Source organism: Somniosus microcephalus, unplaced genomic scaffold (genome assembly GCF_052327205.1).
Source record: "Somniosus microcephalus isolate GS21.2 unplaced genomic scaffold, FLI_Smic_1.0 unresolved_chr8, whole genome shotgun sequence".
Lineage (NCBI taxonomy): Eukaryota > Metazoa > Chordata > Chondrichthyes > Squaliformes > Somniosidae > Somniosus > Somniosus microcephalus.
The window spans coordinates 43145110-43172849 of record NW_028225186.1 but is presented as its reverse complement, the minus strand read 5'-3'; the positions used below and the strand labels follow the sequence as shown (position 1 = coordinate 43172849).

Genomic DNA, 27740 nt, shown 5'->3' with positions numbered 1-27740 from the left:
GGATTGCAGCGAAGATTCACCAGGTTGATACCTGGGATGGGAGGAATGACGTATGAGGAGCGATTGTGTCGATTAGGGTTATACTCACTGGAGTTTCGAAGACTGAGAGGGGATTTCATCGAAACCTATAAAATTCCGTTAGGCCTGGACAGGCTAGATGCAGGAAGGATGTTCCCGATGGCCAGGGAGTCCAGAACCAGTGGTCATAGTAAAAGGATAAGGCATAAGCCATTTAGGACTGAGATGAGGAGGAATTTCTTTCCCCAGAGAGTGGTGAACCTGTGGAATTTTCTGCCACAGAGGGCGGTGGATGCCAGTTCATTAAATATATTCAAGATGGAGTTGGATATATTTCTTAAGGCTAAAGGGATCAAGGGATATGGGGAGAAGGCAGGGAAACGGTACTGAATTTGGATGATCAGCCATGATCTCATTGAATGGCGGAGCAGGCTCGAGGGGACGAATGGCCTACTCCTGCTTCTATCTTCTATGCTTCTATGATTCTATACCTCCACTCACCACCAGGAAGGCCTTAGGCCGCTCCACTTCTTCCTTGAACAGAGGCCCCACCAATCCCCATCCACCACCGCCCTCGTCCGCCTGGCTGAACTTGTTCTCACATTGGACAACTTCGTCTTTGATTCCAGTCACTTTCTCCAAATTAAAGGTGTTGCTATGGGTACCTGCATGGGCCGTAGCTATGCCTGCCTTTTCATGGGATATGTGCAACATTCTTTGTTCCAGTCCTACTCAGGTCCCCTTCCTCACCTGTTTTTCCAGCACATCGATGACTGTATTGGTGCCGTTTCCTGCTCTCACCTTGAACTAGATAATTTTTTTCACTTTGCTTCCAATTTCCACCCTTCCCTCACCTTCACATTGTCCTTCTCCAACTCTTCCCTTCCCTTCCTCGACTTCTCTGTCCCCATTTCTGGGGATAGGCTATCGACCAACATCCACTATAAACCGACTGACTCCCACAGCTACCTGGAATACACATCCTCCCACCACGCTTGCTGTAAGGTTTCTACTCCATTCTCCCAGTTTCGCAAATCTCCATTGCATCTGTTGTGATGATGCCACCTTCCATACCAGTGCTTCCGGTATGTCGTCCATTTTTCTCAACTGAGTATCCCCCTCTACCGTGGTTGACACGACCCTCGACTGTGTCCGTTCCATTTCCCACACTACTGCTCTTACACCTTCCCCTCACTCGCTGAAACAAAATAGGGCCTCCCCCTTGTCCTCACCTTTCACCCCACCCGACTCCACATTCAACAGATCATCCTGCGCCCTTCCTGCCACCTACAGCATGATCCCACCACCAAAAACATTTTCCCCTCCCCCCTTTTCAGTATTTCGAATGGACCGCTCTCTCCACGACACCTTGGTCCACTCCTCTATCACCCCAAGACCCCTTCCCCACTCGCCTGCCACCTTCCCGTGCAAGTGCTGGAGATGCAACATCTGCACTTTTACCTCCTTCCTTCCCATCACCCAGGGCCACTTCCAGGTGAATCAGCGATTTACTTGTACTTCTTACAATTTAGTAAACTGTATTCGCTGCCTTTACATTGTGAGACTAAACGCAGATTGGGTGACTGCTTTGCAGAACACCTCCGTTCAATCCACAAGTGTGACCCCGAGCTTCCGGGCGCCTGACACTTTAATTCTCCACTCCACTCCTTCTCTGATCTCTCCTTCCTTGGCTTGTTACACTGTTCCAATGAAGCTCTACGTAAGCTCGAGGAACAGCACCTCATCTTTCTATGAAGCACTTTACAGCCTTCTGGTCTTAACACCGATTTCAACAATTTCAGACTATTAATTGGCCCATGTATTTCTTTTTTAAAATATATTCTGATATTTCCTCTCATGGTAATTGTTAATGTTTCTGCCATCATCATTCACACCTCATCTTGAGCCAACTTTTGTTCGTTAACTTGTCCTATTACCTCCCCTTTTGACTTGCACGATCATCCCTTTTGTCTGTCAATCTCTCCTGCCTTCCATTCTACCACAGACATTCCCTTTGTTCTTACCTCGCCTCCGCCCAACCCTGCTTAAAAACTTCTCTTCCCTAAACTTTTCCAGTTCTGACGAAAGTTTCCACCCGAAACGTTAACTCTGTTTCTCTCTCACTCGATGCTGCCTGACCTGGTGAGTGTTTCCAACATTCTCTGTTATTATTGAAATGAACACGGTGACAGAGTTTAATCACTCATTATTAGGATTAGTTTAGCTCACGTTTTCGTGCCCACGTGGCCTAATGGATAAGGTGTCTGACTTCAGTGTAAATTTTGATGCCATCAGAATATTGCAGGTTCGAATCTTGCCGTGGTCGTTTCACACACTTCTTAATTCGTGTTCAACTTTATAAAACCAAACTGCATTTCCACTCTTTTCCTTCCAAACATTGCAGGGTTCTTTATTAAATGGAATTTTTACGTGCTTCCTTATGTGTAAATTTCTCAATGATCTTTGCAAATAGTTTCAAACAAATCCACAATATCTAATTGATGCCGAGAAATTATTAGTTTTTCCAATAGGACAACTGCTTTGCATTAACCAGTGTAATAAAGTGCAGTGGAGGGAATTCTGAGCAGTTTCGAGGCCAGTGATCTTCACAGATAGCCGATGAAATAAAATAAAAATTTTGCGCAGAATTACTGCGAGCAGCTTTCAAAGCTACATGGGGAAACCCCATTGGATTTCAAGTCCCATGCCTTAACCACTCGGCCATCGCAGCTGCGCAAAAGCAATGCTTCAACATTGGAATGACCGGTGCAAAACATTAGACAATTGCCCTGCACAATATGAATGGAAGGAAGTTTTATGACAGCTGTACAGAGGCCTGGTTAGGCCAGTGTGTACAGTTCTGCGCACTGCACCATAGAAAGGTTGGGCCAGTAATTCCGGTCTCAATGCATGACTACAAAGGGTGTACTCACGCATGGCCCATTGGAAGTGATGGATTTCAGCATGCACAGCGCATGCGTGGGAAACCGACATTTCCTCCAAGGGGTTCAGAGGTCCAACATGTGCGCGCAGGACTCTGCGTGCACGCATTGAACTTTCTTCTTTTTGACAGGTTTGCCCGTGTGCAAGGGCCTGAACATTTTAGACATATAAAAAAGAGGCAGACTTGATTCTTGAAGGTAAGTGGTCTATTATTTAAAATTATAACATTTTTTCCACAGCTTTATTTTTTTTAAGGTAATTACAGTAAGGTAAGTTTATTTTTAGACCCGATTTCTTAAAATATTATTTTTTTCAAAAATTTGATTAATTGTTTAGAATACTTTTTTAAAATTATATATAATTTATTTAATTATTGGGATGTTTTTAAAATTTTATTTAAAGTTAAACTAATCTTTTGGGCGCCCGTACTTTTTATGAGTTTGACAGCTCTTTCTATCAAACTCATGAATGAAGTTTCCCCTCCCCTGATTGGCTGCGCAGTGCTTACCTGATCCCTGCCGGCACATCGCACTAACTACGCCGCTGGATCAGGCAAGCACATCGTGCCGACATCTGAACCGGGCCAGTGACAGGAATTCCAAGCAGGCCCAGGCTTCAGATGTTGGCGCGCCGGCTGAGTGCACATCAGGGGCTTGCACGCGCGGCAAGCCCCCGATCCTAATTTCTGGCCCGATATATTGACCTTGGAGGGAGTGCGGTGCAGATTCATGAGTGTGTTATCAGGACTCCAAGTGTTAGGCTATGAGCAGAGATTACATAAACTAGACTTGTATTCCCTGGAATATTGAAGATTAAGGGGCGAGATCATAGAAATACAGAAATTTACGCCAGTGAAGGAGGCCATTCGACCCATCGTGTCTTTGCTGGACGAAAAAGAGCTAGTTTGCCTAATCCCACATTCCAGCTCTGGGTCTGTAGCCCTGTAGATTGCAGCACTTCAAGTACATATCCATAGTGCTTTCTATTAATGTGTTGGGTAGTGACTTCCAGATCCCCTCCACTCTCTGTGTGAAAATGGTTCTTGTCAACTCCTCTTTAATCATTTTACCAGTTACTTTAAATCTATGCCCCAGGATCATTGACATCCCTGCTAAGGGAAATCGGTCCATTCCATCCACTGTATCTAGGCCCCTCATAATTTTATACGCCTCAATTATGTCTCCCCTCAGCCTCCTCTGCTCAAAAGAAAACTACCCCACCCTATCCAACCTTTACTTACAGCTAAAATTTTCCAGTCCTGACAACATTCTAGCAAATCTCCTCTGTACCCTCTCTAGTGCAATCACATCTTTCCTGTAGGGTGGTGACCAAAACTGTCTGCTGTACTCTAGCTGTGGCCTAACGAACAGTTCAAGCATAACATCCCTGTTCTTGTATTCTATGCCTTGGATTTAAAGGTAATAAAGGAAAGTATGCCCTAGGACTTCTTAACCAATAATATAAACAGAAAATGCTGGAAATATTCAGCAGGCAATCTGAAATAAAAACAGAAAATCCTGGAAATATTCAGCAGGCAATCTGAAATAATGAGCTGCTGAATTTTCCAGCACTTTTTGGTTTTATTTAAGATTCCAGCATCCGCAGTCTTTGGCTATTGCCTTCTTAACCACCTTATCTACATGCACTGCTACCCTAATAACCTGTGGACATGCACCCCAATGTCCCTGTGTTACGTTTATGCTTCTCAATATCCTACCATTAATTGTGTATTCCTTTGCCCTGTTAGACCTCTCCTAATGCATTACCTCTCACTTCTACGAATTGAATTCCATTTGCCACTTTTCTGCCCACCTGACCAATTCATTGATAAAGTCCTGCAGTCTGGAGCTTTCTTCCTCACTAACAACCACATGGACAATTGTTATATAACATCGGCAAACTTCTTAATCCTACATTGAAGTCTAAATCAGTGAAATATAACACAAAAAGCACGGGACCTAGTACTGGTTCCTCCCGAATCCCACTGAACAGCCTTCCGGTCAGAAAAACACCCATCGACCACTACCCTTTGCTTCCAACTTGCCACTTTCCTTGGATCCTTTGGGCGTTTACATGTTTTACCAGTCTGCCATGTGGGCAGATTCTGATTTTTTTGGATATTGAATGTATTTGATAGGTTAGGTAGAGGGAAACCAGGGGGGAGGGAGGCAGGTGTGGGGGGCTGGGGTTGGGGGAGGTGGAGTCTAGTTCAAGGGACTTAACGTTAAAATAGGAGCCAGGCCGTTCCAGAGAAAAATTAGGAAATATTTCTTCATACAAAGAAAGGTTGAAGTGTGGAACTCACTCACACAAAAGGTAGTTGTTGCTAGATCATTTAATGATTGTATATCTGAGATCGACTTTTGCTAGACCAGGGTATTAGGGGAATATAATAGACTTGTTTAACAAAAATTGCTATTAATATAATTATAATTTAAAAATGATGGCGAATGTGCCCCACCTTGTGGGTTAATAGGCACGGTGCATGTAAGCAGGTGTGCAGTGTAAGTAAAGGCGATTGTGAGCCCTGGTGGGTGAGTGTGCACGGTGCATGTTAGAAAGTCTGCTTCTTTACAGACAACTGAAGGCTGCCTGTGGTGCATCAATTCAGGAAGTTCCTAACCAACAGCTTTTTTGGACTGAATGATGCAAACGACTTGCTTGTCCTAGTACAAAAGTGATTCATTCTGTGTGTGTTCAAAAGGGATCAACTGTCAGTCACGGATCATTCTGGGTCTGTTTAAAAGGGATGTGCTGTCAGTCCCGGATTATACTGTGTCTGTTTAAAAAGGATGTACTGTCAGTCCCGGATCATTCTGTGTCTGTTTAAAAGGGATGTGCTGTCAGCCCCGGATCCTTCTGTGTCTGTTTAAAAGGGCTGTGTTGTCAGTTACGGATCATTCTGTGTCTGTTTAAAAGGGATTTGCTGTCAGTACCGGATCATTCAGTATCTGTTTAAAAGGGATGTGCTGTCAGTCCCGGATCATTCTGTGTCTGTTTAACCGGGATGTGCTGTTCGTATAGATCATGTCAGTCCAGGGCCATTTCAAAATCAGGAGTGGTCTAGTCAGAGCAGATAAAGGCTCGAAGGTCCAAATGGCCTAGTTCTGCTTGTATTTCTTATATTCTTATGTTATGTTAAGTCGATAGATAGAAACTTTTCCGATTGCCAGAAGGTTCGTGAGCCAGAGGACAGAGATTTAATATGATTTGCAGAAGAACCAAAGGCAACATGTGGAAAAACTTTTTTATGCAGCGAGTGGTTGTAACTGGAAAGAGTAGTGCAGGCAGATTCAATCGTGGCCTTCAAAAGCGAATTGGATAAGTACTTGAATGAGCAAAAATTGCAGAGCTACGGGGAACGGGCAGGTGTGCGGGTGGGACTAGCTGAAGTGCTCTTGCAGAGAGCCAGCAGGGGCTTGATGGACCGAATGGGCCCCTTCTGTGCTGTAAATTTCTATGACTCTATAATTCTGTGATTCCAGGCAAATTGTAGAGGCAAAATCAGAAACAAATCCTTGCTCAGCCAAAGAAGATTCTTGGTTAATATATTTCCATTAATTAAGGTTTTAGAGGAGGAGATGGAGTGGAGAGGTGGAAGGGCTTTAGCAAGACATTCCAGAGCATGGACCCTAGGTGGTTGAAGGCACCACTGCCAATGATGGGACAAAGGTATACAAAATGTACAAAAGGGTGTGAGAGCAAAAGAAAGTTCTGACTGGAGGGTGGTTTTTAGTAGGGCTGGAAAAATTACTGATATAGCAAGAGATCAGCATGTACAGGGATCTATACACAAGGTTGTGAACTTCAAATTGGGGGTTTAAAATGCCTAGGTCCCACCGTATCACAGCAAGTACATTATTGCTGGATCGGAAAATTGTCGGTGATAGGAAGCGGGCTGCAAAGTTTCAGCATTGCTGAAGTTTGTTAAGTTTGTAACACCAGCGGATCGACCAGGAGTGCATTAGAATAATCGAGTCTCGACGTGAGAAGAGCAAGGAGGAGCGTTTCATCAGCAAGTGGGCTGAGGTGCGAATGACGGATATTAGTGTTGCAGAAGTGAGCGCTGTTCTTTTCGAGGCAATATGAGTTTCTGAAGTTCTTGGTGGGATCGAATGGGAAGTCAAGGTTCCAAATAATGCGGGTCAAACTGAGACAAAGGCTAGGGAAGGGACTGAAATTCATGGCGACTTTACAGCGTTTGTGATGTGGGCTGATGATGGTGTCATCGGCCGCCCCAGTGTTTCAGTGGTGGAAATTGTGCCTCATCGAATACTGGATGTCGGTCAAGCAGTCTTACAACACAACAACACTGTCAGTGTTGAGAGTGGTGGTGGAAGGGAGAGATTGGAGTCGTTAGTTTACATGCAGAAGCTGACCCCATGTGTTCTAATAATGTCTTCCAAGGGCTGTATGTAGATGAGAAAGAAGAGCTAGAGTGCAAGGGAGATCCTTGGAGACTCCAAGGAAAACAGCGAGGCTACTATTGGACAGGTAGAAGTAGAACCAACGAGGACAGGGGCACTGAGCTTGACAGCAGAGCAGAGGAATTGAAGGAGGATGGTGTGATCAATCGTTCCAAAGGCTGCCAAGAGACCGGGGAGGCCGAAGAGGGATTGTGCACCTCGGTAATAGTGATAGATCGTGTGAATTTTTACATTTGTCAGGATCGTTTCTCTACCATGGCAGGGTTAGGAAGCTGATTAAAGAGATTCAAATAAGGAATTTTCAGAAGGATGAGCACCGCTGGGAGGCAGCAACATGTTGATGGGCTCAGGAGATAAAAGTGCATTTGGAGATGGGTTTGAAGTTTGCACGGACAGAGGAACTAAGTGTGAATTTTTGAGGAAGGGGTGACAGTAGCGGTTTTGAAAGAGGGGGCAGAAGCTAAGAAGAGGGGCAAGTGTTATATATCAACCAATATGGGGGCCAGAAACAGAAGTTGAGATGTTATTAAAATTCATGTTTAATATTGTGGCCTTTAGACACAATTATAAAAAATCAGGATGAAGATAATGAATTTCCAATTTGTCCTTGAACTGCCCACTGTGTGAAGTTATAACCGCTGCTCCAAGTCAAAGTCAGTCACTGCTTGTTGATGTATTGGCTGTGGCTCAGTGAGCAGCACCCTCGCTTCTCGACGCAGAACTTTTATGGTTCACAATCCCTTTCCAAGAGATTTGAGAACAGAAATCTAGGCCGACATTCCAGGATAGTACGGAGTGTGGCACTGTCGGAGGTGCCAACTTTCGGAAGAGATATTAAACCGAGGCCAGGTCTGTCCTCTCAGTTGTATGCCAAAGATTCAAATGCCATGATTTATAAGAAGAGCAGGGGAATTCTCCCCGGTGTCCTGGCCAATATTTATTCTTCAAGCAATATCACTATAAAGCAGATTATCTGGTCATTATCATATTGCTCTCTGTGGGAGTTTGCTGTGCGCAGGTTGGTAGACGTGTTTCCTACATGACAACCGTGACTACAATTCAATAAGTTCTTCATTGTCTGTAAAGCGCTTTGTGATGTCCTGAGCTGGTGAAAGGCGCGATAGAAATGTAAGTTCTTTCTTTCTTATAATTTCCCATTTAGTGTAAACAAATATTTCACCCCTTTCGTCAGCTGCTCTCGGAATTTCCTCTGTGTCAGTCCATAGATACAAGTGTTTGTGCAGGAACAGAGCAGTTGCAGCATAAACCCTACTTGCTGAGTGATATATATCGGATTACTGAGATATTTGTCGGTGTAATCAAAATTTACCACTGGCCAGTTCAGCGAATGCACAACATACGTCATCCACAACAGTATGAAATTGGCAGAAATAGTGAAAAGCAAGATCATGGATTTTCTCCGATTCTTCATCTCCACATCATTCTGATTCTCACTGTTGCTCCGGAGTCCCCTGCGGACTCGATTTGCCACTATAATATGTCTGACGGTCAGAGCATTGAACAATATAATTAAAAGGATTGGTAATAAAGGGGTGATGAGGCTGTCGGTTCTCTCAAATACCTTCCACAAGGTGGAAGTGAAATATTCAGCTTTCGGAACACAATACCAGGGCACGTTGTCAATGATAATGAGAGGTTCGGGTACATAGTAAAATGGAACACTCCTCACACAGCTCACCACACACACGGTGGCGATAACCACGGTCGCTGTTTTCTCGGTGCAATATTTTGATTGCAGCTTTTGACAGCAAATTGCTACAAAGCGATCAAATGTGAAGGCGACAGTAAACCAAACAGAACAGTCTACAGCGACAATGTAGGCAACAAACTTCACAGTGCAGACCGGTGTCATAAATAGGAAACTAATTGGCAAATACATGGTATTAATCCGATGTAATATCACTTCGATGATGACCACCATTAGATCCGCCGCAGCCATGGCCACCAGGTACCGAGTGATGCAATTGGAGAGACCGCACTTTCCTCGGGCCAGGGTCACCATCGCCACCAAGTTCACTGTAAGAAACAGTAAACATGAAATTTGCCTCAAGAATGTCCCAAAATATTTTCTTTTCAAAAACAACCACCTGAGCTGCTTTAAGAAAATATTGAAATATCAGTCTTCTAGTTCCGAATTAAATATAATTGTTACATTAAAAAGCTGTTTCTTGAGGGGCAGCGAAATCTGAGGCAAATGTTGGAACTGAAGCTTAGGGATGAATGAAAACGTGGTTGAAATGAGGTAAAGACAATGGTGCTGAGGTAAAACATTAATGCGATATTTCTGGAGAAAGCGGGTGACTGAAAAAACAGGGCACCATTTATCATGTGCCAGTGCCTCCAAATCAAAACCCCTGTGAATCAGCTCTGCACTGCTGGGTTATAGTCTGTACAGCATGGAGATCACTCTCTCACACTGATGGTTTATGCTCTGTACAGAATGGAGATCACTCTCTAACATTGCTGGGTTATGGTCTGTACAGAATGGAGATCACTCTCTCACATGGTTGGGTTATGCTCTGTACAGCATGTAGATCCCTCTCTCACATTGTTGGGTTATGGTCTGTCGAACGTGGTGATCACTCTCTCACATTGTTGCCTTATGTCCTGTACAGCATAGAGATCACTCTCTCACAATGTTGGCTTATGGCCTGTAAAGCATGGAGATCACTGTCACCCATTGTTGAGTTACATGCTCTACAGCGTGGTGATCAATTTCTCAATTTCAATTTCAATTTCAATTTTATTTGTCACGTAACCAAATGCAACAAATGAAATCCAGTCAGTGAAATGCTTTTTTCTTAACGAGCCGAGCGCACCAAGCAGCAAAGGACACTTAGCTGCCTGGTACGCATGGAGCCCGCAAGGATGGCAGCCATCTTCATCCATAATGTTGGGTTATGCTCAGTACAGCATGGAGATCACTCGCACATAATGTTGGGTTATGGTCAGTACAGCATGGAGATCGCTCTCTCACGTTGTTGATTTATGGTCTGTACAGCATGGAGATCACTATCTCAGATTGATGGGTTATGATCTGTACAGCATGGACATCACTTTCTCACATTGTTGGTTCATGGTCTGTACAGCATGGAGATCACACTCTCACATTGTTGTGTTTTGTTTTGTACAGCATGGAGGTCACGCTCTCACATTGTTGTGTTATGGTCTGAGCAGCGTGCTGATCACTTTCTCACATTGCTGGGTTATTGTCTGTACAGCATGGAGATCGCTCTCTCACATTGTTGAGTTATTTTCTGTACAGCGTGGTGATCAGTTTCTCACATTGTTGGGTTATAGTCTGTACAGCTTGCAGAGCAATCTCTCACATTATTGGTTTGTGGTCTGGACAGCATGGAGATCACTATCTCACATTGTTGGGTAAAGTTATGCACAGCATGGAAGTCGCGCATTCACATTTTTGAGCTTTGGTCTGTACAGCGTGGTGATCACTTTCTCACGTTGTTGGTTTATGGTCTGTACAGCATGGAGATCAATCTCTAACATTGTTTGGTTATGGTCTGTACAGCAGGAGGTCGCGCTCTCACATTGTTGGTCTGTGGTACGTACAGCATGGGGATCACTCTCTCACATAGATGTGTTATGGTCTGTAAAGCAATTAGATCACTCTCTCAAACTGTTGGGTTATCATCTGTACAACGTGGTGAGCACTCTCACATTGTTGCATTATATCGTTTACAACATTGAGATCACTCAGTCACATTGTTGTGTTATGGTCTGCACAGCAGGGAGTGGACCCTCTCACATTTTTGGGGCAATGTCTCTGCTGCAGGGAGTGGGCTCTCTTTCTGTGTTGTGACACAAGTATGGTTGGAAATCAACTCGGGCAGTTGAGCATAATGGGCGGGATCGGATTGGCCGCCTGCTATTGGCAGCGCCTGATTTTCACGTCCTTTTACGATACTGGAACTGAATTTCACGTGCTACTTTTAATGAGCGGCCGAACAAAAACATGGAAACACAGAAACAAAGATGATAGGAGAAGGATTAGGCCATTCGGCCCCTCGAGCCTGCACCGCCATACAATGAGATCATGGCTGATTATCCAAATTCAGTACCCTGTTCCTGCCTTCTCTCCATATCCCTTGACCCCTTTAGCCTTAAGAAATATATCTATCTCCTTCTTGAATATATTTAATGAATTGGCCTCTACGGCCTTCTGTGGTAGAGAATTCCACAGGCTCACTACACTCCGGGTGAAGAAATTCCTCCTCTTCTCTGTCATAAATGGCTTACCCTTATCCTTAGTCTGTGACCCCTGGTTCTGGACTCCCTGAACATCGGGAACATCCTTCCCGCATCTAGTCTGCATAGTCCTTTTAAAATTTTATAATTTCAGTGAGATCCCCTCTCATTTTACTAAACTCCAGCGAGTATAAGCACAGTAGACCCAATCTCTCCTCATACGTCATTGCTGCCATTCCAGGTATCAGCCTGGTGAATCTTCGCTGCACTCCCTCCATGGCAAGTACATCCTTCCTCAGATAAGGCGGCCTAAACTGCACACAATACTCAAGATGTGGTCTCACCAAGGCCCTGTACAACTGCAGCAAGACATCCTTGTTCCTGTACTCAAAGACTCTCGCTGCGAAGGCCAACATACCATTTGCCTTCTTAACCGCCTGCTGCACCTGCATGCTTACCTTCAGTGACTGGTGCACATGGATACCCAGGTCTCGTTGCACTACCACTTCTCCCAATCTATTGCAATTCAGCTAATAATCTGCCTTCCTATTTTTGACACCAAAGGGGGTAACCACGCATTTATCCACGTTATATTGCATCTGCCATGATTTTGCCCAATCACCCAACCTGTCGAAATCGAACTGGAGTTTCTCGGCATCCTCATCACAGCACACACGTCCACCCAGCTCTGTGTCGTCTGCAAACTTTGAGGCATTACATCTAGGCCCCTCATCTACATCATTAGTATATATTGTGAATAGCTGGGGTCCAAGGACCGAACCCTGTAGTACCCGCCTAGTCACTGCCTGCCACATGGAAACAATCCCCTTTATTCCAACTCTTTGCTTTTTAACTGCCAACCAGTTCTCTATCCAACTCAATACCTTGCCCCCAATCCCATGTGCCTTAACTTTACATGCTAATCACTTATGCGTGACCTTATCGAACGCCTTTTCAAAGTTCAAAAACACCACATCCACTGGTTCTCCCTTATCTATTTTACCAGTTACATCCTCAAATAATTCCAGTTGATCAGTCAAGCACGATTTACCCTTTGTAAATCCACGATGACTTTGTCCGCTCCGGTCACTGTTTTCCAAGTGCTCTGCTATTACATCTTTTATAATGGACTCTAGCATTTTCCCCACTCCCGATGTCAGGCTTACCAGTCTATAATTCCCCGTTTTCTCTCTACCACCTTTTTTGAAGAGTGGGGTAACATTAGCTAGACTCCAATCCATGGGTACTGTTCCTGAGTCTTTCGAATTTTGGAAGCCGACCAGCAATGCATCTACTATTTCTAGGGCCACTTCCTTAAGTACCCTAGGATGTAGATTATCAGGTCCTGGGGATGTTTCGGCCTTCAATCCCGTCAATTTCCCCAACACCATTTCCCTACAAATACTGATTTCCTTCAGTTCCTCCCTTTCATTAGACCCTATGTTCCCCGACATGTCTGGGGTTTTATCTGTGTCCTCCTTTGTGAAGACAGAACCGAAGTATGTATTTAATTGGTGTTGCCATTTCTTTGTTCCCCATTATAAATTCCCGTGATTCTTACTGCAAGGGACCTACGCTTGTCTTCAACAATCTTTTTCTCTTCACATATCTATAAAAGCATTTACAGTCAGTTTTTATCTTCCCTGCAAGGTTACTCTCATACTCTATTTCCCCCCTCTTAATTAATCCCTTTGTCCTCCTTTGTTGAATCCTAATCTGCTCCAATCCTCAGGTTTATTTCTTTTTCTGACCAATTTATATGTCCTCTCCTTGGATCTTATGCTATCCCTAATTTCCCTTGTCAGCTGCGGTTGAATCATCTTTTTTGTTTTGTTTTTATGCCAAACTGGGATGAACAAATTGTGTAATTCATCCATGCGATCTTTGACTGTTTGCCATTGCCTATCTACCGACAACCCTTTGATTGATATTCCCCAATCAATTCTACCCAACTCGCGCCTCATACCATCGTCGTTTCCTTTATTTAAATTCAGGACCAAGTCTCTGAGTCAACTACTTCTCTCTACATCTTAATGAAGAATTCTATCATATTATGATCGCTCTAACCCAAGGATCATCGCACAACAAGTCTGCTAATTAATTCTTTCTCATTACATAATACCCGTCCAAGATGGCCTGATCGCAAGTTGGTTCATCGACATACAGGTCCAGGAAACAATCCCGTATACAATCCAAGGATTCCTCCTTTCTTTTGTCCAATTTATATGTAGATTAAAGTCACCCATGGTAACTGCTGTGCCCTTATTGGAAGCTTCTCTAATTTCCCTTTTAATGCCATCCCCAACATCCGCATTACTGTTTGGAGGTCTATATACCACTCCCACTAACGTTTTCTGCCCTTTGGTATTTCTCAGTTCTACCCATACAGATTCCACATCATCAGAGCTAATATCCTTCTGTACCATTGTGTTAATCTCCTCTTTAACCAGCATTGCTGCCCCACCTCCTTTTCCTTTTTGCCTATATTTCCTGAATATTGTATAACCCTAGATGTTGAGTTCCCAGCCTTGGCCAACCTGGAGCCATGTTTCCGTAATCCCAATCGTATCATATTTGCTTACCTCTATTTGTGCAGTTAATTCATCCACCGTATTTCTAATGCTCCTCGCATTAAGTCACAAAGCCTTCAGGCTTGTTTTTTTAATTCTCGTAGACATTTTAAAATTATTATTTACAGTGGCCATGCTTGATTTCATCCCTTGATTTCTCTGACTTCCTCTTTTGTTTTTCTCCATCCTGTCTTTTGCTTTTATCCTTGTTTCCCTTTCATCTGCCTCCCTGCTCAGGTTCCCAACCCCCTACCATTTTAGTTTAAACCCTCCCCCAGAGCACTAGCAATCACTACCCCTAGGACATCGGTCCCGGCCCTGTCCAGGTGCAAACAGTCTCGTTTGATCTGCTCCGACCTCCCCCAGAACCGGTACCAATGTCCCAGGAATTTGAATCCCTCCCCCTTGCACCATTCGTCTAGCCACGTATTCGCCTGAAATATCCTTATCGTTCAACTCTGAGTAGCACTTGGCACTGGTAGCAATCCTGAGTTTACTGCATTTGAGGTCCTATTTTTTAATTTACCTCCTAACTCCCTATATTCAGCATTTAGGACCTCATCCCGTTTTTTACTTATATCGTTGGTACCTGTATGCACCACGACAACCGCCCCTTTTGTTACATTGCAGAATATCAAAATCTACCCACTTTTGCTTTCCATGAACCGCATACCTGCAAGAGACCATTGGTTGCAATGACACCTGCAGATTACCACTTACTCATTATCCATTTAAATCAATCATATCGAACTTTTCCGTAAAAGTATTAGTTAGAAACAAGAAAATGATACAATCTATTATTAGGTATGTGGTAACAGGGCAGTTAGAAAAATCATAATATTATTGGTCAGAGTCAAGGCGGAATTCTGAAAGGGAAATCGTGTTTGACGAATCTGTTATGGTTTTTGAGGGTGCAACTAGCAGGGTTGGTAAGGGGGAACTGGTAGGTGGAATGTATTTGGATTTTCAAAAAAGCTTTCGTTCAGGTGCCACTCAAAATTGGGGCTCATGTGATTTGGGATAATATTGTTGCGTGGATTGAGGATTGGTTAACGGACAGAAAACAGTGAGCAGGAATAAACATGTCATTTTCGGTATGGCTGGCTGTGACATTGACGTAGTGCACGATCAGTGCTTGGGCTTCAGCTATTTAGAATATACATCAATGAAAAGATCAGGGGACCGACTGTAATTTATCCAAGTTTGCTGACATTACAAAGTTCAGTGGCAAAGTGAATCTGGCAGGGTGGATTGCACGCTGCTCACAGAAATCACAGGATTTTTGCTTCCATTTAAAGCAACCACAAATGCAATCGGAGCTGAACTGAAGGCCAAGAAAACAAGAGAGATTACTGCAGTTGAACCAATGTATACATGAAATAACGCTACAAAGCAATAATTATTAAAATCCCCATGTTACCCGTCAAACACAACTAACAACATCAAGACATTAAAATATTTATGAATTAATGTCTGATCGGATGTCAGTGTCAAATCTAGGGAAGAGTATCTGCTGAAAACAATAAAAAGGATCATTGTTTCAACCTTGTCTGTGGAGGACATTGAAGAACCGTTAGTATTTCAATTAAGAAATCATGTTAAGAAAACAAGACAATCAATTAATTTACTGATAATAACAAACGGAACGGATAGCCTGAACAGTCACACATTAATATTCAAGTTTTACTCTCTCGTTTTACTGTCTTACCAGGAATACCAAGGGCTGCAAGAACCGGGTAGTAAATGAGGTCGATCTGGAAAATTACTGGGTACCTCATTTCTTACGTGAAGCACCAAAGTCTGTTCTGCCAGACACAGAGCTCTGACTGTGTGAATGTTAAGGCTGATTCAGAGAAGCTCTTACATATACCATATAGAAACATCCCCGGAGACAGTCATCTGGGGAGAGTGAGCAGGGATATTAGTTACAGTTCACCAAACAAACAAATTTAATGAAATAACAACAGGAAACGCTGGTAAAATTAAGCAGGTCAGGCAGCATCGGTGGAGCGAGAAACAGAGTTAAAGTTTCAGGTCGATGAAATTTGCCAGAACTGGAAAAAAAGCAGTAAATGGAAAGCTAGGTTGGGGGCTGGGAAAAGGGGGAGGGGATGCAAGAACAAAAGCAAATGTCAGTGATAGGATAGAAAGCAGGAGAGATTAAGAGGCATTGAGAGACATTAAGAGATATTCAAGGCAAGGGGGGGTGGAAATGGGGCAGGTTAAGGAACAAAGGATGGCTCTAGATGGTGTGTGAATTGCGCTGGCAGATTGAAGGACAGCTGAAGGGAGGGAAAAAACGTGTGGATAATAGATGAAGAAAATATACATATGTGACAGGGGCCGAGGTTATGATCTGAAATTGTTGACCCGCTTTTACTCCAAGGATTTGTGTTTAATAAGATATTATCATTAGATGATAGGCAAAACAAAATAATTTTATGTTTCTTTGAAATTTAATCCAAAGTTAAATTGTAAATTATTTTGCTATTATCCCGCTGTTGAGCTGTATGAACACTCCTGATGTTGAGGGGGGTGAAGTGTCTCATTTAAGAGAATAAGAACAGAAGAAATAGGAGAAGTAGTAGGCCATTCGGCCTTTCGAGCCTGCTCCACCATTCAATAAGATCAGAGCTGAAATTCTACCTCCATCACACCTGCCCACGTTAACCACATATCCCTTGATTCCCTGAAAATCCAAAAACCTATATATCTCTGACGTGAATATACTCATAGCTCTGACTGTGTTCTAAGAAGTTCTAGCCTCTCCAGATAAAGGCAACTTCCTCTGAGCATCTACATTAATAAGCCCTGTTAGAATTGTAAATGATTCAATGAGATCACATTGCAGGCCCAGTCTCCTCAATCTCTTCTCTGGGGCAATTCCCCATCCCAGGAAACATTCTGGTGAACCTTCATTGAACTCCGTCACAGAAAAGTAATCCTTCCTTGGTAAGGAGACCAAAACTGTACACAATTCTCAATTGTGTTTTCACCAGGCCCCCATATAATAGCAGTAGAATGTCTTTACACTTATACTGGAATGGTTTTTGTAATCGCTGTGATTTTTTCCATGAACACCTTTGTGACCTTCTGCAATGCACGCTGCAAATTGGAGCCAAGCATGCATACCCGATCCCCTTCCACGGATGCGTGCTGTATACCGGAACCTGCATGTGGGCCACACTTTCATCGGCTCAGTGCAGAGAAGGTCGGGGATACATCAATAGTTGGTGTTGGGGGAGGGGGAAGATGGAGGATAACAAGTGGAGAGAGCGGATCGAAGTCGGGGGATGGAGGAATTCGGAGGGGTGAGCGAGGGGACGGGGGGAAAGGAGATCGGAGAGAGAGGCAGGAGATCGGAGAGAGAGAGAGGAAATCCGAGGGAGAGTGATGACAATTTCAATTTCAATTTCAATTTCAATTTTATTTGTCACATAAACAAATACAACACGTGAAATCCAGTCAGTGAAATGCTTTTTTCTTACAAGCCGAGCGCACCAAGCAGCAAAGGATAATGGCTGCCTGGTACGCATGGAGCCCGCAAGGATGGTAGCCATCTTCATCGGCGCCATCAAAATGGGGTCCGCTCTCGCCTCGCTCCGCCTTTCCCGCACTCCTGCCTGATGAGATGATCGTAGGGGAGAGAGAGGTGATAGGAGAGAGAGGGGACATGAGAATGAAGAGAGGAGATCAGAGCGAGAGAGGGGATTGGAGGGGAGATGGTGAGGAGATTGGAGCGAGAGAAGATCGGAGAGAGAGATGAGATCGGTAAGAGAGAGAAGATTGGGCTGGAGATAGAGGAGATCTGAGAGAAAGATGATAAAGTACGTAGGTGGAGAGGAGATCAGAGAGAGCAGAGAGGGAGAGAGAAGATCAGAGGGGGAGAGAGAGGAGATTGGAGAGAGAGAGGAGATTGGATAAGGAGTGCAGAGAAGATCGCAGAATGAGGAGGGGGAGAGAGGAGATTGTATTGTGAGAGAGAACAGACTGAAGAGAGAGAGGAGATTGGAGAGGGGATGAAAGGGACTTCGGAGAGAGAGGAGGGGAGGGAGGAAATCGATGAGGGAGAGGAAATCGGAGGGTCATGGATAGGAGTTCAGCGAGAGAGAGGAGGGGCAGAGAGGACATTTGTGATAGTGATGACATCAGAGAGAGAGAGCAGGGGGAGAGAGAGGAGACGGAGAGAGAGAGGAGATAGGAGAGCGAGCGTATATGGGAGGGAGAGTTATTGGAGAGAAAGAGGAGAATGGAGAAAGAGATCTTGGAGAGAGAGAGGAGATGGGCGTTGGAGAGGAGATCAGAGAGAGAGAGAGGAGATTGGAGAGAGCGAGGGGAGATGGGAGATAGAGGAGATCGGAGAGAGTGTGACGAGATTTGAGAGAGAGAGACGAGATCGGAGAGAGAGTGAGGATGAGCAGGTGGGAGAGAGGGGATCAAAGGGGAGAGAGAGCCAATGGGAGGGAGCGAGGTGAAGGGAGATGAGAGATAGGAGATCGCAGAGACAAGGTGTTCAGAGGGGAGAGAGGAGATCGGAGGGGAGATAGATGTAATCGGAGCAAGCCTGGTGATAGGAGGGGAGAGAGAGGAAATCGGAGAGAGAGGGGTAATCAGAGGGGAGATGAGAGGAGATAGAGGAGATCGGAGTTAGTGAGGAGATTGGAGGGGGGATGCAGAGGAGATCTTGGGGACAGAAAAAGGGGAGATGGAGAGGAGTTCGGGGATAGAGATCAGAGGTAGAATGGAGAGGAGACCAGAGAGAGTGATGAGTTCGAAGAGAGTTCGGAGTTCGGAGGGGAGATGGGGAGGAGATCGGTGAGAGAGAGCAGTGGTAGGATGGCGAGGAGGTCTGAGGGAGAGGAGATCGAAGAGAGAGGCGAGATCAGAAAGAGAGTGGAGATTTGAGGGGAGAGTGAGGAGATTGGAGAGAAAGAGGAGATAGGAGGTGGGATGGAGAGGAGATTGGGGAGAGAAGAGGGGAGAGTGAATATCGGAGGGGAAGAGAGACGTGATTTGAGAGAGAGAGGTGATCGGAGAGACAGAGGAGATTGGAAAGAGAGGGGGTCGATTAGAGAGGAGATTGGAGGGAGCGAGATGAGATTGGAGAGAGAGGTAGAGTTTAGAGTTTTACAGCACAGAAAGAGGCCCTTCGGCCCATCGTGTCTGCACCGCCCATCCATCCCTGTCCAGTCTAATCCCATTTTCCAGCATTTGGTCCATAGCCTTGTATGCAATGGCATTTCAAGTGCTCATCCAAATACTTCTTGAATGTTGTGAGGGTTTCTGCCTCTACCACCCTTTTAGGCATTGAGTTCCACATTCCAACCACCCTCTGGGTGAAAATGTTCCTCCTCAAATCCCCTCTAAATCTCCTGCCCCTTACCCTGAATCTATGCCCCCTTGTTATTGACCCACCTACTAAGGGGAAAAGTTCCTCTTTGTCTACCCTATCTATGCCCCTCATCATTTTGTACACCTCAATCAGGTCCCCCCTCAGCCTTCTTTGCTCCAAGGAAAAGAACCCCAGCCTGTTTAGTCTTTCTTCATAGCTGAGGCGCTCCATCCCAGGTAACATCCTGGGTAATCTTCTCTGCACCCTCTCCAAAGCAATCACATCCTCCCTATAGTGAGGCGACCAGAACTGCACACAGTACTCCAGCTGTGGCCTCACCAGCGTTTTGTACAGCTCCATCATAACCTCCCTGCTCTTATATTCTATGCCTCGGCTAATGAAGGCAAGTATCCCATATGCCTTTTTAACCACCTTATCTACTTGTTCCGCTGCCTTCAGAGATCTATGTACATGTACACCGAGGTCCCTCTGACCCTCTGTACTTCCTAGGGTCCTACCACTCATTGTGTATTCCCTTGCCTTATTTGTCCGTCCAAAATGCATCACCTCGCACTTTTCAGGGTTAAATTCCATTTGCCACTTTTCCGCCCATCTGACCAACCCGTCTATATCGTCCTGTAGCCTGAGGCTTTCCCCCTTGCAATTTACCACCCCACCAATTTTCGTGTCATCTGCAAACTTACTGATCATCCCTTTTACATTCTCATCCAAATCATTTATGTAGATCACAAACAAAAAGGGACCCAGCACCGATCCCTGAGGTACCCCACTGGACACAGGCTTCCAGTCACAAAAGGAAACTTCGACCATCACCCTCTGCCTCCTGCCACTCAGCCAGTTTAGGATCCAACTTGCCAAGGCACCCTGGATCCCATGGGCTCTTACCTTCTTGACCAGTCTCCTATGCGGGACTTTGTCAAAAGCTTTACTGAAGTCTATGTAAACCACATCCACCGCATTTCCCTCATCCACCTCCCTAGTCACCCCGTCGAAAAATTCAATCAGATTTGTCAGACATGATTTACCCTTGACAAAGCCATGCTGACTATCCCCGATTAATCCTTGCCTCTCCAAGTGGAGACTAATTTTGTCCCTCAGAATTTTTTCCAATAATTTCCCTACCACAGATGTTAGGCTCACTGGCCTGTAATTCCCTGGTTTATCCCTGCTACCCTTCTTGTATAATGGTACTACATTAGCTGTTCTCCAGTCCTGTGGTACATCCCCTGTGGCCAGAGAAGTTCTGAAAATTTGTGTCAGAGCCCCTGCAATCTCCTCCTTTGCCTCCCACAGCAGCCTGGGATACATCTCGTCCGGGCCTGGTGATTTTTCCACTTTTTGGCCTGCTAAAACCGCTAGCATCTCCTCCCTCTCGATGCTAGTATGTTCAAGTATGTCACAATCCCCTTGCCTGATTTCTATGTCTGCATCGTCTTTCTCCATAGTGAGCACAGATGCAAAAAAATCATTTAAAACCCCGCCTACAGGTGATGGGAGAGAGAGAAAAAAAAGGAGAGAGAGGCGAGATTAGAGAGATAGAGAGTTTGGAGTTAGAGGAGATCGGAGAGAGAGGAGATCGAAGAGTGAGAGGAGATTGGAGGGAGAGGAGATCGGAGAGAAAGGCGATCGGAGGGGCAGAGAGAGGAGATCGAAGGTACGGGTAGAGATGAGATCAAAGGGGGGGGAGACGGAGTGAATATCATAGGGGGAGGGAGCATCGAAGGGAAAGAGAGCGGATGGAAGAGGAGAGGAGCATGAGCTCAGAAGGGGGGAGATGAGGTTAGGTACTCGGGGGGAGAGAACGTCAGGAACCCAGGGGTCGTTTAAGGAGCATGGAGAGCACAGTGGGGATGGGGGAAATACGTGATCTAGGCCTAAAGGGCGTGAGAGCGAGAACGTGATCCAGATGGTAAGATGGATCACGTTCTTCAAATCCCATCCGCTTTACATCTGCACCACCTTCTCCCTCTCCTGACCGAGACCTGGTTGATGTTTCGGAAAGCCTGGCATGTTTGCGACAAGTGACATCATTGGACTGGAGGAAATCCGAAAGTAGTGACACTGTCACTATTCACTTCATACCCACTGAACATGCTAACACCCCGTGACCCACACACAACGCCCCATCGATAGGTAGGGATGATCAGGAACTTGTTGCGGGAGAAGCACAGGAACCCGAGGGGGAGAAGCTCAGGAAGCCGGGTGGGGGGGAGGGGGGATGGTGGCGAATGTCAGGCAGAGTCTAATTTCACATTGCAGATGAACTGCTGGGTGTGCCTTGTCCTCCAAGGGGACCAATCGGACAAATTGTGTTGCAAATAGAAATGACATTTTGTAGCAAAGGCTAATGTAACCTGTTCTTTCGTAATTACTTTTTGTACCTGCATTTTAAATATCTGTGATTCGTGTACAAGGGCACTCGATCTTTCCCAATCGCTCACCATTTAAAAAATATTATGCTTTCCTATTTTTGCTACCAATGTTCTTTCTCACTCATGTAACCTTTCTATATGCCTTGCAGCTTCTTTGCATTCTCATCACAACTTACTTCCCCACCTAGCTTTGTATCGTCAGAAGACTTGGATACATTTCACTTGGTCCCGTCATTTAATTCATTGAGAAAGATTGTGAATAGCTGAGGCCCAAGCATTGATCCTTGCGGGACACCACTAGTTACAGCTTGTCAACCTGAAATTGACCCTTTTGTTCCTATTTTCTGTTTTCTCTCCGTTAACCAATCCTCAATCCATGCTAATATATTACCCTCAATTCCATAAGCTGTAATTTTGAGTAATAAACTTTAGTGTGGCCCCTTATGCCATAGCTTTTTGAAAATACAAATCGACTGCATATACTGGCCCCCCTTTATCTATTCTGCTAGATACTACATCAATAAACTATTAGGTTTGTAATCATGATTTTACTTTCATAAACCCCTGTCGACTCTGGTCAAACATATAATGATTTTCGAAGTGCCCTGTTAACACGTCCCCAATAATACATTCTAGCATTTCCCCTACTACTGATGACAAGCTAACTGACTCAATGCTCCATAATTTATCTTTCCCTCTTTTTTTTTGAAATGCGAGGTTATATTTGCTACCTTCCAATGCACGCACACCCTTCTATACTCTAGGGAATTCTGGGAGATCAAAACCAAAGCAGGCACTATTTCTGTAGCCACCTATTTAAAACCGTACAAATGTATGCCATCAGGTCCAGCGAATTCCTCAGCTTTTAATGCCATTAAATTCTCCAGTACTATTTCTTTACTAATACTTATTTTGTTACGTTCCTCATTCTCACTCGACCCTTGGTTCCCCACTATTTTCCTAGTGACCTGGCTCAATCTTCAAGCCGCTACCACCTTATTGATAATTGGGAATTCCCTGTTTCATTCCACAAATACACAATGAATGACACCAGAGTCGAATACATCTGGAGGTAAATGATAGAAGTTCACCTGGTAATTCAGAATGGAGGCGGCTATTCGGCCCGTCGCAGCTCATCCATCTAGCAAGTCCTTAGTCTCTTCAATGCAATATCTGCTTGTTCGGTCAACAGTCCTGAGGCTCTCGTCTCTCTGGGAGTCCATCCCATGTGTCTGTGGCAAATGAACTTCCTGAGCCCGACCCTAACTTTGCATTTTGCTAGTTCGAAACAGTTACCACTTGCTGAAGAGATCAACTCGCTCACAACCTTTCCTCACATTCGAGCCTGCGGATCAACCTCACCAGTCTTCTCAGCAATGAGAAATTGATTTGCTGCCCCAATTTTCTCCAAATGTTGTGAGATGCAAATACCCTGTGTCTAATGTACTGAAACATTAGTACATAGGATTATCTAGGATAGAATTACAGAGGAGATAAGCAGCAGAAACAGACCATTCGGCCCCACCAGTCCATGCCGGCAGTTATGCTCCACACGAGCCTCCTCCCGTAATTCCTCATCTAAATCTATCAGCATAACCCTCTATTCGCTTCTCCGTCATGTGCTTGTCTAGCCTCCCCTTTAATGTAACGATTGTAGGAATCGTCGAATTCCTAACTAATAACTGAGGTCGACTCAGGAGATCAAACAAACAGGCCTTTAATGTAAGACTAAACGAGTTAGGACCGTTTGTGAGATCGATACAGGAGAACTGCGAAAACAGGTCTTAACAAGATGGAGATTCCATGAGGACTGCCTGGGCAGTCACGTGGTTTGCGCTGTCACGTCATCGCGTATGCCCGCGTTTTCCCGTGCTCTTAATGTGGCCACGCCCAGCCCATACAAACACTATTGCCCAGAAATTCGGTTCGGGGGCTTCCCGCGGGTGCAAGCCCCCGACCTACACAAACCTAGCGTGCCAGCAGTTGAGCTCTGGGCCTGTGTGGAATTCCACTCTGGGGCCTGGCCCAGATGCCGGCACGCTGTGCTTGTGTGACCCAGGGGTGTAGTTGGTGCGATGCGTCCCCTGGGATCATGTGAGCCATGGACAGCCAATCGGAGGAGGGAAAAGCCCATTCATAAGATTGAAAGAAAGACCTGTCAAAACGTATGAATGCTGAGGGCCCAAAACAGTAGTAAACCTTCAAATAATTTATTAAAAAGTCACACTTTTTAAATAAACTATAAATTACACTAAATAACTATTTTAAATAATAATTTAATTTTTGAAACAAATAATTTTATAAAAAAACGGGGCTAAAAATAAACTTACCTTGTTTAAAGTATTTAAAAATAATAAACCTGTGGAAAATATGTTTTAATTTTAATTAATTGACCACTTACCTTTTAAAATGCAGTCATTTCGCCTGGTTTTTACATTTCTAAAATCTAAAGATTTACCCTCATGGAAAAACCTGTAAATAAAGCGTTAGTTCAAAGTGCACGCGCAGACTCCCATGCGCACGCGTTCATCCTCTGGAACCCTTCGTTCAGAGGATCAAAAGTGCCGGTTTTCCATGCATGCATAGTGCATGCAAGAAACCGGCACTTCCATCGGCTCCACGCGTGAGTACCCCGTGCGTACTCACGCGTTGGGACCCGAATTTCTGGGCCCATATACAAAACACAGTAATGTCTAACACAATGGTACCGGCTTAGGCTGGTGTTAGAACATCGTTAAAGGGAATTATATACAGTTGCCCAGAGTCATTCAGTGGCTCCGCCACATGCGCCCCCCCAGAATTCGCTTTAACGGACAAAGTCAAGCAGTGAGTTGGTCTGATGAGCCTGTCAGTACGACTCCTGTACTCCTGACATGGAGGCTGTTGGGCGGCTGGTGGTCTGGCGGGTGGTTGCACTTCGTCTGCTGTAATGACGATGGGTGGCCGACTTCGTCTCAGCGGTTGTGCTGTCTCGACGGGGTGTTCGATATCCAGATGTGCTGGTTGTAAGCGATCGACCGAAATGTGGTCCAGTTTAGCACCGACATCCCCTGCCTTCAACACGCAGAACGGGCCAGTATATGGGGACTTGAGTGGTTCCGTATCAGCATTGTGGCGAATAAAGTTGTACTCAGCCTTGTGAAGCTCCGGGGGAACGTGCAATCTCTGCAGCCCATCATGCGAATTGGACACCGGTGCGAAGCATCTGGCCGCCTCCTGGTAACTAGTAAGCTGGTCAGACACAGACCATGGCTTCGTCGATGCTGCAGGAAATCCCCCGGGACTCGCAGCGGCTGACCGTACAACAGCTCCACTGATGAAGAATGACGGTCTTCCTTGGGGGCCGTGTGAAGACCTAACAGGACCCAAGGTACCTTGCCTGCACATCCAGCGTCCTGGAGGGAGGCCCTCAGGGCGGCTTTCAGTGTTCGGTGGAAGCATTCACAGCGGCCATTCGCCTGTTGGTGGCAGGCCATTGTGCGGTGCAATTTGAAACCGAGTCCTTGGGCCACTGGATTCCAGAGTCCGGAGGAAAACTGCGGTCCTCTGTCAGAAGAAATATCTGCGGGCACTCCGAGATGGGCGACCCAGGTTGAAATGATCACCTTGAACACGTCCGCCAAAGTAGTGGATGACAGGGGAACCGCCTCCAGCCATCTGGTGGTGCAGTCAACCATGGTCAGGATGTGTGAAAATCCTTGGGAGGTTGCGAATGGTCCTACTAGGTCCACATTGACATGGTCAAAGCATCGCTCCGGAACTGTGCAGGTGGCCAACGGAGCTTTGATGTGGCGCTGTACTTTGGCCTTTTGGCAGATCACGCAGTTGTTGGCCCAGTCACGGACATCATTGTGCATGCCATGCCATACGAATTTCACTGACATCAGCTTCTGAGAGACCTTCTTTCCTGGGTGTGAAACCAGTGTATGGCGTTGAACACTTTACGGCGCCAGATGACAGGCACGACCGGGCGAGGGTCCCATATGGAGATGTCACACAACAGCATGGTACCTGCCGAATGGAACTTGACGTCAGCCAACTGAAGGCCAGTGACGGCCGTTCTGCAGGCTTGGACTTCCAGGTCTGAGGCTTGGTCCGCTGCCATGAGGGAATAATCGATGCCCAAATGCGCCATATTGACGGTCGCGCGGGAGAGGCAGTCTGCCACCAGGTTGTCCTTACCAGCCACATGCTGTATATCCGTGGTGAATTTGGATATGTAGGTCAGTTGAAGTTGCTGTCGGCATGACTACGTTTCGGCCGTCTTGGACATGGCAAAAGTTAGTGGCTTATGGTCCACAAAGGCGGTGAAAGGACGTCCTTCCAGGTGGAAGCGAAAATGGCTGATGGCCAGAAAAAGGGCGAGCAACTCTCGGTCGAAAGTGCTATTTGCTCTCCCGTTCTGCCATTGTTGATGTCTGAAGAGCGCCAACGGCTGCCATGTCCCGATCACCCACTGCTCTTGCACGGCGCCTATTGCGTAGTCTGACGCATCGGAGGTGAGGGCGATGGTGGCTCCTGGCAGCGCGTGCGTCAGCATGGTTGCGTTGGCTAAACCTCTTTTTGTGTGGGCGAACGCTCGGGCCATGTCATCCGTCCAGTCTACCGGGTTCTTGTCAGTCTTGCCCTTGAGGGCCTCGCACAGGGGCTGCATGAGCAGTGATGCCCTAGGCACGAAACAATGGTAAAAGTTTATGATGCCTAGGAATTCCTGCAGGGCCCTAATGTTTTGCGGTTGTAGAAAGGATATCACCGCCTCTACCTTCGCTTGTAAAGAGCCCGCTCCCTCTGCAGTGATGCGGTGCCCCAGGAAATCATTTTGGTGCAGGCCAAACTGACAATTGGCCTGGTTGATTATCAGGCCGTTTTGGCTGAGGCGTCGAAAAAGGGTGCGTAGGTGACAGATATTTTCGTCTTTAGTAGGACTGGCAATGAGAATATCGTCCAGGTAGACGAAGAGGAACTTGAGGTCCCGCAGCATGGAGTCCATCAGTCGTTGGAAAGCCTGGGCAGTGTACTTTAACCCAAACGGCATTCACAAAAACTCGAAGAGGCTGAATGTGGTGATGACTGCGGTGTTCTGGACGTCCTGTGGGTGCACTGGGACCTGGTGGTAGCCCCATATGAGGTCGACTTTCGAGAAGACGGTGCTCCCTGCCAAATGAGCAGAGAAATCCTGGATGTGGGGGATCGGGTACCGATCAGGAGTGGTGGCATCATTTAGGCGTCGATAGTCGCTGCATGGTCGCCGTCCGCCGCCAGGCTTCGGGATGATATGGAGGGGTGAAGACCAGGGACTATTCATCCGGTGATTAATCCCTAACCATTCCACAGTCACGAACTCTGCCTTTGCGACCGCCAGATGCCACGTACCAGGCGCCGGGCTTGCGCGTAGACCGGGGGGCCATTGGTGGTGATGTGGTTCTTATCACCATGTTTCGTTTCTTTGGTGGAGAACGTGGGTCTTGTCATGTCGGGAATTTCGGTGAGCAGACGAGCGAACTTGTCAGGAGTCGGGAAAGCATAGGCGACAGTGCGTGATGTAGTGTTACTGCGGTAAAAAGGGATTGAATTGAAAGTTGCTGCGTTGATCAACCGCCGGTTCTGCACATCGACCAGGAGGCTTTTGGCGCACAGGCAATCCGCGCTGAGAATGGGTTGAGAAACCTTGGCCCTTACAAACTCCCAGTGAAAACATTGCCCCCTGATGCACACCTTCACTCGCCGTCTGGCAAAGTTCCGAATTGCTCTGCCATTGGCCGCTTCAAGGGCGAGGCCGTGATTCCCCACCTGCACATCGAGGGCGGACACGCCTAAAATGATGCACTGC

General features: G+C 45.8%; 1 protein-coding gene across 1 annotated transcript in view; it reads right to left on the bottom strand.

Annotated features, from left to right (window-relative positions):
* The window catches only part of LOC147086146 (toll-like receptor 13), a 48539-nt gene extending 21157 nt beyond the window's left edge, over positions 1–27382 (bottom strand). Inside the window, 1 exon segment of the mRNA XM_085979180.1 lies at positions 27284–27382. Coding sequence (XP_085835306.1) covers positions 27284–27382 — 99 coding nt within the window.
* Between the last annotated feature and the right edge of the window lie 358 nt (positions 27383–27740).